The 20485-nt window shown below is 36.1% G+C and overlaps 1 protein-coding gene across 2 annotated transcripts in view; it reads left to right on the top strand.

Annotated features, from left to right (window-relative positions):
* The window catches only part of ATRNL1 (attractin like 1), a 428690-nt gene extending 415946 nt beyond the window's left edge, over positions 1-12744 (top strand). For both annotated transcript variants that reach the window (XM_059476726.1, XM_059476727.1), the window contains one exon: positions 8958-12744. In XM_059476726.1, coding sequence (XP_059332709.1) covers positions 8958-9082 — 125 coding nt within the window. In that variant the 3' untranslated portion in view covers positions 9083-12744. The remainder of the gene's footprint in view (positions 1-8957) is intronic.
* Positions 12745-20485: the final 7741 nt, after the last annotated feature.

Genomic DNA, 20485 nt, shown 5'->3' with positions numbered 1-20485 from the left:
TCTAAGAGTGTAATTTTGCCTGTTATAGTCAGAACATGGTGTTTTCAATGTAAAATAGAAGATTCAGTGAAGAATAAATTAGTAGCTCTGTAGTTACTTGTCTATACTGGAGTCCCATACAGAATTACTCTCTTTCAGTGCAGACCATAATTGTGGTAGGGCTATTTGTACAAAATTTTTGAGGGTTAAAATCTTTATTTTATGGTGTGAGCTTTTCAGCCTTTTAGCAAAAATCAATTTTCTATGTATGCTGATGCTAGATTTGCTAATGGAGCCACCCTAATGCTGACAGCAGGGTATTTGTGACTTTGTCTTTCTTTTTTCCTTTTCTTTTCTTTTTCATTGTTCTCAAGCATAAATATTACTGAAACTACAAATAACCTTATTAGAGATCCTGAGGACCCTGAAGTTGTCACTTTGGTGATATTCAAAATATGGTTCAAAATTCTCAGCACACTTTCTGTCCCATTGACTTAATTCTGTGTTTCCCTCCCAAGATCATTTGTTTTGTCAGAGTGACTCCTGGCTATGTAGCTGGGGATGTTCTAAATGTCTAATTGGACATCAGCAGAATACTGAAAAATTAGCATTGCTATTTGGGCAGAAACAAATTTGTATCAAAGCAATGGTTAGAGTTGTACCAGTATGTCGGAAATGGAAAACAAGCTCAGTACTTTGAAAGCAAAACTTTAAAATGAGAATTCTCTGTGGAAGAGTACTGCATATATCATGCCTATTTCTGATTAAGCTGTAATCGTATTGAACTAGTGAACTACAGTAATTTCTTTGCATTAACATATTCAGTACTTTCTGGTTTAAATAAAATTTTTGACAAGGGGAAAAAAAGCCTGGCACCTGCAGCATAAAGGGTGCAAGAGAGAGAAGAAGGATCTTAGAGGATTATTGTTCTAATCTTCTTCCTCAAAAGCAAATGGTAATGTAAGTAGCATTGTTTTATCTCCAGCGTGGGCAGAATTGGCCCCTTTTGGGCCCTTAAACCTATTGTCTTTAAGGTGGTGTGTTTTGTCTTGAGGAGGAGAGTAGTAAAGCTGCAAATCTGGCAGTGTATGTTATCACCCAGATGGAACATTAGGGAGGTATTCATAAAAACTGAATTTCACCTGGTGAGGTTTATCACCCCAGATTTCCTCTACAGACAGAAAGAGATCTGCTTTAAATCACCCCCTGCCAGAAAGGCCCCTCTGGAGGGAAGCAAACCCCAGTGACTCCTGCTGCCTTTTCTGCTTCTGAGTGTTCTCCTGATTGCTCAGTTGTGTTCCAACCTGCCCTGTTTCCCAGATACTCACACACACACACAGATATTCTGATTACTGAATTGCACGAAATATAATTCAGCCCTGTAATAATGGCCAATCACACTCTGTTTATATGGATGATAAATCTCTGTCCCACAGGTGTTCATCCTTCTCGTGATGTATAGTAAGGCTTTAACTTTCATCACAGTGGTTAAAGCATCCAATTGCATGAATGGGCTTGGGTAAAAAAGCTTTCAAAATGTTGTAACTCAAGCTCACAAGTTTTTACAGCTTTCATATCTTCATTTTGCTCTGATTTGCATCCATGGTCCAAGTAAAAAGAGTTTGCTGAAGATAGAGACAAAGAGTAAAATGATGCTGTACAGGCAACCTCAAGCAGAGGAGACTTTTGCAATCCAGACTTTTCTAATGACTATAGAGGGTTTCATAAACTAACCCCACCTGGGCCATAACTGTGATACTGACTTCTAAAAAAAAACAATTATGATTTTGTTTATATTAAACCAGGTATTGCTAAAAGTGAGTGAAAATAGAGCTTCTTCAATACTCCAAGTAGACTTTTTCTCTTCTGCAGAAATAGGTTTACTAGACCAAATTAGATTCTGGCATGATTAATGCATCTCACCAAATTCTTGCAGAGTAGCAAATTAGTTTATAGTGATTTTCTTGAAAACAAATTAAACGGCTGCACAACATCACAAGAATAGAGATGTTTTTCATAGCATATGGATAAATGATTCAATGGAAGTGAGATGTAATCAAACTGAAAATGTAATCCAAATGTTTCAAATATTACTGTCCATTGTAGAAAAATGTGTAATTACTTGCATTTTAATGCATGTTGTGTAATATACAGTGGCAGAGCAGCAAGGAATTAATCTGCATGAGATTTGCACATATTCTAAATGGGTTGTTCCTTTTTCGGTGTTTTTATTATTATTCCAATAAAAACAATGTGACAAGAAGATTTGACCTCAGGTTGCGCTAGGGGAGGTTTAGATTGGCCATTAGGAAAAACTTCACCAAAAGAGTTGTCAAGCCCTGGAACAGGCTGCCCAGGGAAGTGGTGAAATCACCATTGCTGGAGGAGTTTAAAAGATGTGTGAATGTGGCACTCAGGGACATGTTTTATTGGTGGGCTTTGCACTGTTAATGGTTAGACCCCCATGATCATAAGGGTCTTTTCCAAACTGAACAATTTAATGGTCCCATGGTTCTTATGTTCCAGGAGGGCTTGAGTTGAGAAAAGAGGGTGGGACAAAAAAGCTTCAGTGAATCAATGTTAGATTGCCCTATTCCATTACTGTAGAGTCTCCAGCTCCCCACTGGATCCACTTCACCAGGACACCTTTTGAAGCACCCCAGAGTGCATTGTCACCTTCCCTTTGTCCCTATCCAGAGAGGCCAAGCAGCCCATGCTGGCTCTCAGTCACTGGCAGGCTGGATAGCTGAAAGGCACCAGATGTTGTACAGACCTGGATTTCAGACCAAATTACAGATATCTCACTCTGAAAGGGAAGGAGAACTGCCTGACTGCATTAAAAAAAAAAAAAAAATCCCTACTGGCCCCATGGAATACAAATATTTCACACAAATATGTAGGGCCATTTCCTTTCCACAATGAGAAAATTTGGGAAAGGACGAACATTTCTTCTAAGAGCCTTTATTGTATAGTCTGCATTTCCCACAAACTGACAGCAGGTAATTTATAAGTCTGTTCTGGGAATAAGAATTTCTTAGTCCCTTACAGATAGCCCTTATTACTAAATAGCAAAGGTGTAATAAAAAGGAGCATGACATCTTCTCTCTACTAGTATGTGGCTATTTAATTCCACACTATCATTATTTAGTTTATTATTGTTATGGTTTAAGCTCTGTCTCATATTTTACTTATTTAATTAAGTTATATGCAAAAGAAAAGGAAAACATACCTCCTGGCCTCTTGGCTGTCTTCCCATCTTGCAAAAATTATCACTGAAAAAAAAAATGATGGGGTTACTTTCCCAAAGTAATTTCCTAGTTAGTTTAGTTCATTTAATATATCTTTCCAAAAGTAAGAGTGGTGTCAACTTAAAATACACATTCATGCACCAAACAGGAAGAGAAGCCCATAAAAAGACTGTGAATTTGAGGTGCTGTCAGCTTGTCCTTTTAAAAATAATCTAATTCAAATAAAAAAAACATTCAATATGACAGGCTATGAAGACACTTATTGTTCTTGGCAGATGCTTGTGATTATTTTTCTCTGTGACTAAGTCTGTGATCTCTGGATACTGTCTAGGCACACCTGCCAGATCAGGAAACTCTGATACACATGAAGGATTTGACTATTTTCTGACTTTGAAATGAACTTAGATCTGTTGTGTTCTTCTAGCCATATACAGTCTTGAACTTCAGATGACTCTTAATTTTTCTCCTGGAAAGTACTTGAGTATCAGGTTTGTACTTGCTTAGGAGGGGGCTCTGTGCATCACCATTAAATACCAAATTTTGTTCTGGTTCTGTTTTATGTGCCTTTTGGATATCTCCCAGCATGACTTGATCCATAGCAGAGGAGTGTGCAGCACAAAGAACAGGCTGGCCTTTTCAGTCATGAAATGAAGCCTGAGTTGGTCTGCTTGGAGGCAGTTTGGTTGAGAACACAGAAACAACCAGAAAATCATGAAACTATTGCTAAACAACTAAATTGAATGTGACTATTTCTAGCATAGTATCTCATAGAAAGTGAGAGAATTTCTTCCAGGGGTACTCAGAAACACTGCCTAGTAACAATCTTCTGGAATGTTATGCTGCTTCTAGAATGCTATGCTCCCCCAGTATTACAGACAGTATAATGAACATATTTTTTTCTATGAAGAATAAATCTGTGCATTCCATAAATATGATGGTCAATGTGATCTGTTTCTTCAAATTGAGAAGTAGGTAATGCAAAACTTCATTATTAAATGGATTGTATATAATTTGCATGTGTGCATATATAAAAAATTGTTACATAATGACATATTTATGTTACATTATTACATCATTTTGGTGTATATATATAGATAGAGATATATGTATATATATGCATATACCATTAAGTCATTTATGATATACATTGTGTACTTTTCAAACAGTATTTTTATGACTTGAAATATTGATAAATGGCAGAATTCATTAAAATTCCCTACATTATAAGCAGTAGTTTTATTGATGAACATGAAACTGCCTCCATTGGCTTCACTGTGTGCTGTGGTGTCTTTCATGAGGCACCACCACAGTCTGTGATTCTCATCACTAAGTGCATCTTCAAACAGCTCAGATCCATTTCTACAGACTTCCATGGGCAGTAAGTCTTCCACAGTGGCAATAATTTGAGTAAGAGATCCTTTATGATACAAGGAGTCTGTCCAGAATGGGGTGAGCATGTACAGTAATGCCACTCTTTAAAGAATTAACAGAAGGGAGGAACACAAAGACTTGTGGGCACTGAAGGGTGAAGCTGTGACTTTAATAATATAGTGTTTACCCAGTCTTTTCTGTTTAAGTCTCTCTGCATGGCAGCTGGCATTTTATTTTCATTGCTTAAAGTCACCTTAAACAATGACTATAATTTTGGTTGAAATGTCAAACAAATCTAATTGATCTACCTGACTCGTAGTTATTTTATTGTCTTCAGGTTTCTGAATGTTCTGATTCTGCATAACAATGACGTGTAGAAATTTAATCAAATGAAGACATCTATCCAAATGTTATGTCTGAATAATGCATATTCAAATTGAAAGGAAACATTTCCAGTTACCTGCCTAATCTGGGGTCATTCTTTGTTCCCTTACTTTTAACAAAAGAGATAGTAAGAATTCCATGTATTTCTCATTAAAATGAACAATGGAGGAGGAAAAAAAGGTTTTAAATATGCACACCATTATGTAAGACTAATTTTTTCAATGTAGGGGTTTTTTTTCTACTTTTAGAGATAGTGTAGCCTTACATCAGTTCAAATGTAGTTGTATACAATCAGAGGAAAAATGTTTAAACATCCCAGCATGGGTATTTCCATTTAAATCTGATTACAGTGAAATAAAACTGTAGCTATTAAAGGTTTAGAAGAACTACAAATACAAGCAGTAAAAGAAGACAGTTAGTAAATGAGGTAGTAAAACATTTCAGCAGGGCAAACAGTTTATAGCACTCAGCCTTCCTGTAGCAGCCTGTGCTATTCACCACAGACCCGTGCACTGTTCCCCGAACTGCACTTAAACCTGCAATTAACCTTTCACGCCTAATGAAGCTGTTTTGCTGCAAAATTAAAATATATAGTACTGCCTGTTTTTACAGAGACTGGGAGGGGAGCATCTCAGAATGAATGACTTTTTCAGATGCTCCTGTTTGAATGCAGGATTAAAGGGCTGTTTGTATATAAACCGTGAATGCGCTTTTCAAGGTAATCTCATTTGATTTGCTGTATTTTATCCCTCTACATATTAATAGCTTTGCACTATTGTAAAAAAAAAAATAAAGGGAAAAAATTCACACCCCAGTAATTTTATGATTAGAGACTTCCTGAGAATAAACTGTTACCATTTAACTTCCATTAGGAAAGACAATAGTTCTGCTAAAGATAACCAAGTTCATATTGCTTCCTCTAGTGTTTTCCTCATTGTGGATGCAATTATCTCTTACAAAAATATACTTTCCACTTACAATTTGACTGGGTTTACTTCTTAATGACTTGTACATGCATATCCTTAAAACCAGCTAGAGGTTGTTTGAGCTGCATAGAACTAGGTCAGGTTTTTTCTATAACATTTTGTAGAAAAACAAACTAGATTTAAAAATAGGGCTGGTTCTGCAACTAAGATTGAATTTAGAGAAATTAGAGGTGACCTGTTGAGTCTCCATGTAGGATCCTTACTGATTCCACTGTTCCTTTCTGCCATGCTGCTCAAGAGTCAGAAGCAACCAGAGACCATGTACTGATTTGGAAAATACCAGTTTGGATGGTAGGTAGGATATTTAAACAGCAGCATTCAGAGAAGGTGGGTAAATATAATAACTTAGGAGTTCAGGTAACACATCCAGAGCACTGTACAATTTACAGTTCCAACTTCAGTGACTGTAAATGTATTCACATTTATTATTTAGATTAAAAACCTGTAACATCAAGGGAATGTTTTGGTTTTGTTCATTTTTTTTAATGAATATTTAAGCCACAGCATTTTCTTCTGTTTTATTTTCATGTAAATTCTCCTTGCTCGAAGTGTCTGTGCACAAGCTTGACTTGGTAAATGAAATTCCTTTAGACTGCCAGTCTGAAATAATGAATTGTTCCCCCAGTTAATTGTATTGCTTTGATAACAAGGAACTATGCTGGGCGTAGAGAACATAATAAATGAATTTCATCAGATGATTTGTGTGACATTTTGAAAAATGATCTTCTGTAGCGACCTGATTTTAATGGAATTCTATCAACATGCCAGTACATCCCAATATACAGTGTTAGACCTAAGGATTCCTTTTTGTTAGTTGTTATATTAGGTGAGGTTAGCTTAATACATCCAAATATATTTTAAAAGTGCTTATTAAATTAAAAAATCTGTTTATTAATAATATTCTTTCTGTTTAGCATAGTCTCTAAGCCTAGCTGTTGAAGATGGGGTGACATCTAAGCAATCATCAAAATGTTATTTAGGTTTTATCCCTGAATTTGCTAATACCTAAGTTTACTGCTTAAACTTTGAAGGTGCCTCAAAGATTTCAACAATTTAATTTGTCAGAGTCCAATTTTAAGCATCACTGGCTCATGCCATGAAGTATTTGTGTATGTGAGAAAAAACACCTTGATTAATCTTGGCTCTTACATATCCTGAAATGTATCAATGATAATTGTACTTAGTGTTTTACAGTATCGTGCATTTTTAAAATCTGGATGCACATTAATTAATTCTTGCAACTTTTTTGAAACTTAAGAAAGGTAATGTTACCAGTGTGCAATAGCATAGATTTTGCAGGATCCTGGAAACCTGAACTAAATCTGACCATATATCTAATACTATGAAAGGAGACTGTAGCAACACTTGTTAGTGAAAAACTAATTTTTGCACAGTTTCTTAGTAGATAAGAGCTGTAATGAGGGATTGCATGAAAAGTATTGAAAAATTGGAATCTGTGTAATAGATAAATTGAGTTTGATATTGGCTTGAGATAAGGAATAGAGAGTGCCTGTTAAACATGGTGAAAAGTGTTTTCAGAGGTTTCCTTGGACAGCGATGGTGTTATTAGCTGGAAAATGAAAAGTTTTGGGCCGCGTGGAGAACCAGCAGCATCCTTATCTACATTTTGGGTATATGTAGATGGGGTTTTTATGGTTTGTTTGTAGTAGAAAGTATATATGATGTGAATACTCCTAATCCATTTGATTGCAGTATCACCTGTGTGAATTTAAAAGCCTAGAACTACCCTGTATTAAGTGTTTTGTTAATCACAGCATTTTAGAAGTCATTAATTTCTAGAAAGGATGCAGTAGCAAGGAAATGGAAGAGTAAATTTTAACGTATTAGCTTCTTAGGTCTGGAAGGGAAGCTGAATGAGGAGTGGCTGAGGGCGCTCGGTCTGTTCAGCCTGGAGGAGAGGAGACTGTGGAGAGACCTCACTGCAGCTCCAGCTTCCTCATGAGGGGAAGACCTGAGGGAACAGCCTGAAGTTGTGTCAGGAGAGCTTTGGGTTGCAAATTAGAGAAAAATACTTCATTTAGAGGATGGTTGGCACTGGAAGAGGCTCCCCAAGGGCAGTAGTCACAGCACTGACAGTTCAAGAAGGATGTGGACAATGCACATGGTGGGATTCTTGGTACTGTCCTGTTCTGGGCCAGAAGCAAGACTTGATGATCCTTGTGGGTCCTTTCCAACTCAGAATATTCTGTGTTTCTACAATTCCTAAGCATGCTGGCCTATGCCCTTAGCAGTACCCTGTTAAGATTACAACAGGTCGTGAAATATCAACAAATTAATCAGAATCCAAACCAGAAGAGTTTTGGTGAGTTGAAAACACTTAGAACGTACCCAGGCCATCATGGTCCATTACTTCTTTACAGATCTCTGCTTTCTAGAAAGGTATTTTCATATCTTTTTGTGGTAAATATTAACCTCTGGATATTCCCCAATTAAAGAGGCATATATATATATATATATATATATATATATATATATATATATATATATATATATATATATGTGTGTGTGTGTTGCAAAGGCAAATATTCAGGGATACAATGTTGTCCTAACTGAAGTTTCTGTTTCTCATTTTCTGATTTGATGATTTTATCAATTTCTAAATGCAATGCACATACATTTAATATGAGAAAATTCATGTCAGAAAGCTTCTGGTCCACATAAATGGAAAATGGTCATAAAGAGAGGTCATGCTAAGATCACACAGCAAATCAATAAGAGACACAAATGGAGCTCAGTTCTCCTTATTTCCGGTCTGGTGTCTTAACTGCATATTTTTCCTTCTACTGTCTCTTCACTGTTACCAAGAGGCATTTAAGAAAGTGAGAACTTGTTATCTGACTTTGAAATGAAACTGATCACTTCTGGAAAAGTACATAAACTTGCCTTGAAAGAAACCATCACGCTGCTCTGGAATTCTTCTCAGGAAACCTGAGCATTAAATTTTGTTTTTCTTTTATTTATCTTACAGGTCTTGCAATTGCAAGTGCTCTGATAGACATTTCACAACAGAAGCCTGCGGACTGTAAAGATAAGAGTTCAGGAGTCAGAAATCGAAAACATCACCTTTCAACACGTCAAGGAACTTGTGTCTGAGAGTCAAAAACTACAATTGTATATTCTGTAATGTTTTCTTTTTAAATGGCTTCCATTGAAAGCTATACTACAGCCTCAGTTTTTATGGAGGCAAATCTATGGATGAACACATGAGGTACTGTGCTCTGTTATAGTCACACAGCCTGCTATGCCCCAAAGCACAACTAACTTCTGGTAGGTATGAGCATGCCTGATGAGCTTTAATAAAGAGTGGATCCTGGTATCAACAAAAAACAAAATAAAATACCGAGTATACTTAATCCTGAACATATCAGAGCAGGGAAAATCCTTGGACATATCTAGGAGAAACTTCACTTTTTTCTTTTTTTGTAATGAAGAAACAAATTGTATAATTGAAAACTGAGCAAATTCCAAGAATCTAAAGGAAATTTTTGTATCGCTTAATGTAACAATGGGAATTGTACAGTTCTTTCCTTGTAATTGGCATTAAGATTTCTTTCCAGCAAGCAGAAACTAAAGAGAATCATTTGGATTTAAGTGGTTTTTTATCATTGCTCAGAAGAGGTAGGCAGCTTTTAGCAAAGGTGTATTCCAAGAACACCACCTGTAATATTTGAAAGATAATTCTGTTAAATACTATGACTTGAGCATTTAATGATTATTTTTCTTTACATTGGAAAAAACCTCATGAACATAATTTGGGCTGCAGAAGAGTGATGGGTGGGCTTTCTTTTCTGTACCTCAGAGTTTGTCCTGAATTAGGGATATTTTGCAAAGAGGGTTCTCCATGCCAGCTAAATGATCAGCAAAATTAATTGAGCATGGAAAAGCTGCTTTACAATATTTTTTCCCAAGAGAGTCTCCAAGACTGCAAATCTAAGGAGAGTTAAACATGCTGTTATTCAACCTGCTCCCATTTCAATATTGAAATTTTCTAGTATCTGTATATTGTCCTGACCTGTAAGCAGAAGACATTAATCCCAGTCAGCACTTTGGCTCTTGTTTTTATAATAAAGTATGGATATTTTTTCCCTCACAACTGCAGAATTTCATCTCATTGTCACTTTAGCACCTGTTAAGGAATTGCCCTATATAAATAAATAAATGTTTAAAAATCCATCTTGCTTCCAACATTAGCTGTCAAATCCCACAACCAGTGTGGAACCTCACACAGTCAGTAGTCAGCAACAAAAAGCAGATAAAAGAATTTCCTTTGTGAAGGACTTTGGTCCTTTGGGGACTCAGTAACCACAACAGATAACCTGGCAACCAGCTTTAATGGCCCTCGCTCTTTTTATTTACTCAGAATTCATGCACATAGAAAAGAGTAAGAGAATGCTAAGGGGCAGGTAGCAGATGTGTCATATTCTCATTTATGCATTGCACACTGACAGAGTGTAATATGAAACCAGTAGTTTTGTACAAGCTTGTGAAAGTATAGTTTCTCAACTCCAAATCTGCCACCATCCTTGTACAGGAGAGTGATACAGAGGTTTAAATGTCTCATGTAATGATAGACTTTTGGTAAATATGAAAGATATAAAAAAGATAATTGATGTTTACTACTTTATCTGTATTTTTTATGTTCTTTTTATTTCAGAAAGATGATGACATTTTACTGTTTATAGTTGACTTCATAGTTACTTGCATGCCATGGTGGTGCAGTAGCAGTAATAAAGCCCTGTTGTGAGTTGTGTTTATTTCCTAAAGCCATTCATACATAGAAGTACTCAGCTTAATTTGGATGAGGACTAAATGTAAAAAATAATTATTAAAAAGGAACAATTGTACAGTATGTAGTTATATCTTATACAGGAGTATTAGGTTGCATCTAGCCATGACTGCTCTATTGTTTTGATAAATTATGCACTTATGAATTATGCTATAATTATTTCTTATACTGGCATGATTGTTTCAGTATTTTCATATCTTAAAATAAGATTATTATCTTAAAATAATACCATCTTGTGACTTTTATTGCCTATTCTGACCTCATATAACCTAAAACTTTAAAAATTCATTTTTAAAGGTTCTGTTGGGAACTTTGAACCAGTGCTACTTAGCCTGGTGAAAAAATTGTCCTTTGAAAACAGCCCTTTCTGCCAGTTTTAAAGTTAATCTGTTCAAGTGAATATAAACTGATGGGACTGGTTTACATGATGCACACACTTAGGAAAAAGAAAGAGCCACTTGTCTGGAATATATTCCAAACTCTGTGTTATCCTCAATCTAAGCATTTCACATAAGAATTATACAGTGTGTTTTGTGAATGTACTGGAAACCCCATCCACAGAAAGACCATCCAGTCCTGTAGGAGAGTTGTGGCTGTGCTGACTCATACAGGGTTACATTCCTCTGTATCTCAAGCAGAGTTTGATAAATACTTGAAAATCAGGTGTGAGTTTTAAAGGGATAAAATATTTTACTGCACACTGAAGATAGGCAAATAGCCATCAGCCATTTTACTGTGTTTTCAGGTAAAAATGTTATTTTACTCTACAAGAAAAGCATGTTTGTCATGGGATCATTCAGCATTTCCCTTCACTCTGAGAAATTTTTTCTGAAGTGTCTTTCTACTCCCAGGATCCCTGATTGCATGCAAATTAGTAAATTCATATAATAATGAAGTAAATAAAAATACTTATATAATGGCCACACTTAAAAACAAGAAGTTTGCAAACACATACCAAAGCTTTCTTTTTGGAAGGTATAAATAGCATAAATGTCTGATAACTACATTTTGTTAGTTGTTGACAAGTGCAAACTTTTTGGTAATGACCACTGTACATCAGATGAGATGTTTTATGAACAGTCCCATTATGATTGTGTCAAGAAAAGGCCATATTTTTTTTAAACCCTGTTGTCCAATTTAACTTTGGAACCTTTTCTTATAGTCAGAAAATGTTGAATGGCCTGTTTTACTCTTAATGTGATTTATATTGGATGAAAAATAAATAAGTGCTGTTCTGGTAAGTAAGGCCCAGTGAAGTTCTGATTGTCAGGATTCAACCTCCCCCTCCTCAGTCTGTGGATTCTGCTGAGGGAAATCCAGCAGCCAGAAATTACTGTTCCAAATATGAGATAGCCTGTCCATGGTAACGTGGGTTTAGTACTTCAGTTCCTCTCTGTATTTCTGTATCTATATAAAATCCTGAAACTACTTCAATTGAATTTGCACACTTCAGAATATTTGCTTCCATTCATTACATTCCTATGAAATGTAATGAAATGTTTTTTCACCTGTACAAAAAAAAAACAAAGTTATCAGTATGTTGCCACTATTAAAATTATTCAATAAAAAGTTCAAATTTTTGACATGTTAAGGCATGAATATACCATTAAGAAACATTCAAATTCATCTGATTTGAGAATTTTAATAGCTGACTGCTCTTTTTATACATAGAGTTTTCTCTCATCTTCCCAAATCAAAAGCATTTTGACAATTTCAGATTGGGGTATGGAATTTGTTATGTGTCAGATCTGCAGCAATAATTATTTTCAAAATAATTTAATGTAGAGGCCGGAATCCTGATGGTAAGAATTTTAGTTTGGGATCACTTTAACAGATGTTCAATCTTCATGCATTATAATTTTCCTGGATTCATATAAATTATAAAATCATTATGTATCTAATTTCATTACCAATTTTTTAAAAGGCATCTGAAAGGTTTCTTGACAATAAAGAAAAATTCTCTGTTAAAGGTGATTTACAATCCCTCTTTTTTATAAACAAAGTTGTCCTGTTCGGAATGTTCAGCATTACTGGGGAAAATGAAATAAATTAACTGCATTTTTTCCACTTTCTAAGGTGCAGCATTACCTGAAAAGGTGTCGTTTGCTGATACATATTTCAGATCTAGAATAAAGTATGGAATATCCAAGGCTGTTTTAGGTGCTTATAACAAATAATTACAAGCCCAGAGATGTCTGCAGGTGGCCGGAAGTTCCTGTGCTCTCTTCAGTTTTAATTCCTCTTTAAATACTAACAACAGAGCACAAAAATGGCAAGAAAAGTCCTTGCACAATCTGGGCTTGTACAACTCAGGGCCATACATTGTTTCAGCTTTTCCTTATTTAAGGCACTTTTATTTTCATAAGGATTGTTTATATTTCTATATGACTGCCTGTATGGCCACATGTGGCCATTTCCATGGCTGCAGGTATTTCTGATATGAAAAATCATCATCTTGTACATATAGCTGGAATTCTGGTGGCTCCCTGAAATTTATTGTGAGGCTGAAAAGGGAATAATGTCACACCAGGCTTGGTCATGTATGCTGAAACTTGTTTGTGTCTTGAAACATTTCTGTGCCCTGGCTGATATGTTAAAAACTGCCTTTTTCTAAAATGAGGAAGCAAGAGTAGAACCAGTGGGCAAACCAAGCAATTATTTTTGAAGCATAACTCTGTGTGTGTGTGTGTGTGTGTGTATATGTGTGCGTGTGCCTATATGTATATATTATAAATATATAAATATAATTGATTATGTAGTTGGTTTCACAGCTGATCTAAATCAGAACATTCTCTGTTTCCTCACATATTCTCACATATTACATTGAATTATATGAAGGCTATCTCACTGATTGTTTATGTACATAATAACAGCTCTTTCTACAGAAATAAAATCCTAAGTGTGTTTGTCCTTCTGAATGAGGTTATAGAAGCGTGCTTGAAACTGTATAGAAAATGTTATCAACTATCAGTTGTTACAATTATTATCAATTGGGTATCAGTATTTTCAGCATGTCCAAGACTGAGTGCAGAAGGTGAGGCAACTTCTCTCCTTTTGTATCTTTCTTTTTCTAGTTTATTTGCCTGTAGCAGTTCTTATGTGCTAAGATCAGAGTCAATAATACATAAAGAATATTAATTTTGACAGAATTGCTATTCATTTAACAATAAGTTATTCTCTTTCTATGATATTATCAAAACAATGCTTAGCTATGCTATTTTCCAATTTTAGTAAATGCCTTTTTCTAAAAGACCTTTCATTGGACAAGAAACAAGAAAAAAGTAAGCTGGAGCTCTTCAAATACTCCTAAAAGATATCAGAAACATTCTGCTGAGGATTTCTGTCTTTTTTAACAATTATTCTAAGGTCAGTATATATAAAAAGTCATTTTTACTTTATGATTCTTAGGGATTAACATGAAGCAAAATTTATTTTTTCATGTGAAGTCCTGATGGTCTTAATGTCTTAAGACATTCAGTTATAAAATATAATTGAGAAAAAGTAAACATAGTTTTGGAACACAATGTTTAGGATAACCAGCATGGATGTTTTCATGAAAGAACTCTACACAAATTTTCTGTTTCCTAAAACTTCCTCTCAGACATGAAATTTGTCAATACTCCTGCAAGTCTCCTCTTCCCCATCCCTTCCCAAAGCACTAAGAGCCAAATGGTCAGGTATAAAAATCTTTTATATATCTGAATACAGGTAAATTTGTTTCTTCTTCTAAATAGATGGTGGAAGTACAGTCAGAAACGGTTTCCTAACTGAATACTTAGGCATGATAAAATTAGCTTTAATTAAATTTAAATTTAAATTTATTAAATTTATTAAATTTAAATTAAACTAAATTATAAAATTAAAATAAAATTAAAATTAACCTAATAACATGGGAATATTTAAGATTAATTAATTAATGTATAGAGAGTACTCAGAGCTCTTAACTGATCTAAAAATAACAGTCACTCTAAGAGTGCTGAGTGTATTTTAGTTACTAATTTTTTAGTATCAGGTTCATTCCATAATTCTAGGTGTTAGTGTTTTACACCTCAGTTTGAGACACAATTTTAAAAAGCAACAACCAAACCAAATTATTTGCTGGCAGATATTCAAACTCTGTGACTTTTCCTATAACAATGGTCAGAATTTGTTCTTGATTCTGCTAATCATGTCATTTTCCTTTTCTGGGTAAATGTTTTACTAGTCTATTCAATTTACTGGTATTTTTTATTATTTGGGCTTATTAGATGTCTGATTTTATATTATTTCTTCTTTGTTTTTCTTCTTCAAGTAGCCATTTTTCATTCAGAACCCTCTGCTTCATTCCCAGCTGCCCAGACCATAGGATCCCAAAGGTGCTCCACTACTTTGTCCACTGTAGGCTGAAAATGTCAGTGAATGTAACATTTTAATCAAATTGAAGACTATCAGGGATAATGCATTTCCTTGCCTTAATCCTTCATTTCTATTAAATGGGCCAGAGATTTTACACCTTCTTCGTGCTCCATCTTCTTCATTGCAAATTGTCATTATGCCTGTTAAAAAATGTCTTATGGAGTTATAAATGCCTCCAATGTGGTTCAAAGGCCACAATATAGCATTGTAAGATTTCCTAACATCTTGAAGTGTGTGGATTCATTCTGACTGTTGTGTTACATGTCTTCAAATACATCATGATTATTTAATATTTGGAAAAGTTCTTTTTCCAGAATCCAAATTGGTATTACTGAAATGTTCCTGCTTTATTAAAACACAAGCAAATAAAATACCCAATAAAACCAGCCCCCCAAAATGTAAACCCTTCTGAGAAAGCTTTTTAGGCTTTCAGAAAAGCACAGGCACTCTCTCCACTGGCTTTTACATTGCATTTCCACTGCTCTGAAATTTTTTCAGCTATCTGAAATCAACAGAATTATTCTGTACAGCCTTTGGCTTTGTTTACCTCCGTCTGCTTTTAATAATTTAATGGCAACCCTGTCAACACACGGTGCCAAGTTCTTCCCAAAGGCTTGTAATTGCCTCTTGGATCCCTTCAGAGCTGAGCTCCACAAACAGCTCAGGCCCATCCCTTTGTAACTTTCTGCTTTGAAAAGAAAGGATTTGCATTGTTCATCAGATTGGCAGAATAATGATGCTCTTTGCTCCAGGTGAAGATTCTGCTCTCTTCTCAGGCATTCATGTTCCTTCTCTGCCCCACCCTCTCCACCATGCCCTCCAAATGTTCTGAAGTGGTTTTGTCTCTTGGCATTTTCTTTTGGTTCAATCTCATCATGAACCTGATCCAGGTTCTGAAGACATGCAGTCCTTTCCCCATTCTGGTCCTGATTCCTTTCCAAAATCATTGATCTTGCCTCTTGGGAGTGTACTGTTGGTTTCTTCAGCAGTTCTCCTAAAGCATCTCCAATCATCTTACCCTTCATCTGCGCACTCAAATAGAAATCTTCCACAGCTTCAAACCTGTCCTTAGTTGCTACTCAGTTTCTCTAATTTCTCAGAATGTGCAAGTTTTGCTTGTAGCATATATGTTTGTCTCTGCTGGGACAAGGCTGTCTCCTGCAGAGACATTTACAGTTTTAATATCCAGCCAGCTGCTCCCATTTTTGGGGCTTTTCTTGTACCATATGTACTTAGATTTTTCCATGACCTCAGGGTCCACCCTTTCCTTAGACCTCTCTATTATCTGCCTTCCCAAGATTTAGTCAAGTGTTTTCTAAGAATTTGTTCTTCTTTATGAAGAAAAGGCCTTGAATTCCAAGAAATTTGCTTTAATGTGACCCTACTCCTTTAGCCTGCCCGTGTTTTTACAGTCAGCAGAGCTTTAATAGTCAAATGTGTGTATTGGCCAAGGTATTGTTTTATGCCACGGTCCAAGCAGCTCTAGCTAGAGCTGGTGTGCTAAGTCATTGCCTGATTTCTGTGGTGCAATAGATCTGGGGGCTGTTTTCTGCAATATTTGGAGGATTAGAGGGAAATGTTTGAGAAATCGAAATATTTTAGGACAATGATTCATATTACTGTAAAGGTGTTCTTTTATTACTTAACCAGATTGCCATTTCATAGGTTTTGCCTCTCACTGTGCCCCTCCCAATCCCATAAAAAGGAAAACATGCAACTTTATGTTCTCTTCATGACTAAGACACTGAAATTGCTAATGTTAGACTATGTTATCATTTAGTTTATTTAATTAACTAATCCATTTTTCAAAAAAGGCTTTCAAATTGTGCAGCTTGATGGCACCTCAAAATTGAAGCACTCAGAACTTGCCATTTACCTGGTCTTGTTCAACCTTCTGTTACAACAAATTGCTTTTTTTATAAGAATTACCAACCCACAAGGAGTGCTTTGAGGCCTGGCTGGCTTTCACCTGCTTTGCAAAACCTTTCTTTGATGGCAAACAGCACAGAACTGCAAGGGTTTCTTTATTTGTGTTCCTGTGACAGTGCAATGTGCAAGCAATAGTTTTGCTGTCTGGGAATATCAACTTGTTCAGTTTATAGTCTTTAAAAATGAAGGCCAACTGGAAGGGCATCAGTAGATGTAGCCATTAAGATTACAACTTCAACAACAAAACCAGTGTCACTAAATTTTAAATAAGTAAAAGTTAAACCAGGGAACAACAGAATATTCAGCTTTCTGATTTCTCCCGTGGCTCTTAGGAGTGTGATATGAAGGTGAAGGTCTTTTTCACAGGAGAAGAGACAAAATAAATTGCTGATCTAACTCATATTTACTCTAAATGGTACATTTGTGCTCACACAAAAACACACATAAATGTGTATATGGATCTCACCTATGAAAGTATTAGTTTGACTTAAGGTCAGTGGTCTTGCTTGCAAATATGTAAAATATCTTTCTGCATAAAGAGTGTGGTGTCTTCTAAAGGTTTCAGGAGTTTTCCAACTTTCCTTTCTAGTTTTACATTAAATATCTAAAAGGAGGTTGCGCTTTATGGGTAGATACTATCCTTATCAGGGAGAAGAATGAGCCCCAGTGAAATCTCTGAGACCTTCAGGCTTCCAGCTGAACAGAAATTTCATTTTCTCCATGAAAAGAGGTCAAGCAAGGTGGTTTTAGTATAAGTGGCTGGATGTGGCATCTCTGCCCCTCGGGTTCTAGACTACCAACAGCGGGATGTGTATTGAGTTCAAGTTCTTTATCTTAAAATTGCCCTTCTGAGGTACCACATCAGCAAAAAGCCATTGTGAAATCCAGAGTAATAGCACAGATTTATAGAAACTGGGAGCAAGCCCAAACCTTTCCTGTGGTGTAGGGACTGTTTTTTTTTTTAATTTATTACTCTGGTGTTTGTATTTACTGGGATCATCTTGTTATGACAGCTGCAAATATATTCCATTGCATCAGGGTTTTGTTTCCCTTTGGTTTATGGTTTTCCCTTTGGCTGTGAGGATACCCCTAGACAGCATCAGTAGTATGGTGCAAATCTCTCCAGGTGAGTCAGTCTGGGTACCAGAAGGGTGTAGCTGCATCAGCACTGTCCTGCACCCCTGCTAATAGCTTGCTGCTCTGCAGAGCTCATTAGCTCCATGAGAGAGCACAGGAGCCTGGCACTGGGACAAGCCAGCTTGTTCCCAGCCAGCTCAGGTAGCTCTGCACATTTCATTTAATTTTCCTGTCCACTTTTGAGGTTAGTAACACTTGTTCGGTTACCTTTAGTGACAAAGCAATGTAAATAACAGCCCCACTCCAGGAGAACACGCAGTGCCATTGAGTGACATTTTCCTGCAGGATTTCTTCTATGACCCAGTGAAGCAAAACAAATGTTAGGATATTCATATTAGTGAGTATATTGTGCCCTTAAAAAAGTCAGTTACTCCTTCTCCTGTGAAGGCTGGCACTAACTGGCCTGAGTCATAGTTTGAAAAAGCAACAATCAGAACTGTATCACAAGAACGAGTGACCAAGGCACAGCAAATAATCCTTAGATTCCTTTTGAGTCATGAAAATTCCATGAATTTTTTTGGCCTTTTTTCCCTACTGTTTCAAAGTACATGGTTACCCTCTGCACCTCCATGTCTGACATTTTGTTAGGTGCTGCTGAGTAAAGCCCTCCTGCTCCAGCTCCCACTTTTCTAATTTGTATCAATAAGGAACAGCTTTCATTCTTTCCCAGTCAATGCTGGAATATGCAAAGCAAATCAAAAGCTGTGGTCAACATAATAAATGGAAACATCTATCTCTTCCAGTCAGCCACTGCCTCACTGTGTTTTTTCTCCACTTTAGATAAACAATCTACAATGTGTTTACTGAGGCTTGTACTGATATCCCTCAGTGGTATAGGCAAGTCTACTTTTATTCCAGCAGACACAGAGAATAAGCCCACGGTGCACAGTGCATGCAAACCCCTTTGAAACCCAAGATTATTTGTTCTCTGACTGTTCTAAGGTAATTAAGGAGCATTGCATGTTTCTCAATTAATGATTCCTCATTCAGCTGGGGATCTTTGATGCTAATTTGTTTTAATCAGGACAGAGACTGCTAAAAAACTAAACAATTCAGTGAAGAGGAACTAGGAATTTTTAATCAAGTGGAAAAGATCTAAATGCTATGAGGGACACATCCATCATAAGTTTTCACTTCTTGTTCATTTAACTTTGTTCTTTCAGGTCTCATAAAATGTTGCGTTAATCAATGCAGGAAAGTTTGTGAATATGAAGAATGCATGGTGGTTTTTTCTTCATCTGACATGAGCATTTGTGCAAAAATGAGGAGCTGCAATAAGAACCATGATGTTAAAGCACATTCATCATGGTTTTTGAGTTATGCACTGAAGTACAGTTTTCTGTTTTGTCAAACGTTATATAGGAAGTTGTCAATCACTGTGGTTTTAATATGCTGGGAGTCACTGGAAAAAATACTGGGTTTGTGGGAGATTGGATGCTCTCCATTTAAATGTTAATTTTAAAATTATTTTGGTATCGTACTACATGCATACATTGGGTAAAATAACCTACTGTAAACTTCTGCCCATGGAATTAGTGTTTCAAATGCTGCAGCCTATGCTACAGGAAATCACATGGTTTCTGAGGAGACCATGTATAAGCTCCATAAAATAATGTTTTATTCCTAAGTACATTTATTTATAGCTTTGAGGAAAAAGCACTTTACAGTTCTGTCTCCTCCAGCTGCTTTACCATGATAGACTTTGTATATTCCATCATGGAAATTCCAATGTGTTCTACCCATATGGCTTCAACAGAGTGGAGGTGCTCCCAAGCCTGGACTTCCAGGGATCTTTAGCCATGTGCTGGGGTTAAAGCCATGAAGGACACTGAAATCCAAAAAGTGAATCTTCCTGAACAAGCAGTATTTTAGCAACAATTCAATCAGAAGTAAATTGTAGGTGCTAAGAAATTTTCAGATCTGGAGAGGCATTTAATGTCTTTGAGGTTTTTAGTGCTAGGAAACATTTTCAGATTACTGATTCCGATGTGACCTCCAGCATCTTCCCTATTACTTCTTTTAATGCATGAAACCTGTTTTGGACTGGTACCTACCTTCTTAGTACATCTCTACTTAGCTCTAAACAGGGCCAAAAATAGGCAGAGAGACAAGAAATCTAACTGGCTTCCTTGCCCTCCTTCCTCTGTGGCTGTGAACAGTGTGTTTATTTTGTAGTTGAGAGGTTGAAATGAACAGAAAATCCTTCTAATAAATTCCTAATGCCCTATCTTAAGGGTGAACTTTAAGTA

Source organism: Ammospiza nelsoni, chromosome 8 (assembly GCF_027579445.1).
Source record: "Ammospiza nelsoni isolate bAmmNel1 chromosome 8, bAmmNel1.pri, whole genome shotgun sequence".
Lineage (NCBI taxonomy): Eukaryota > Metazoa > Chordata > Aves > Passeriformes > Passerellidae > Ammospiza > Ammospiza nelsoni.
Note: the sequence above shows the minus strand (reverse complement) of the source record. Positions and strands in the feature narration are given on the sequence as shown.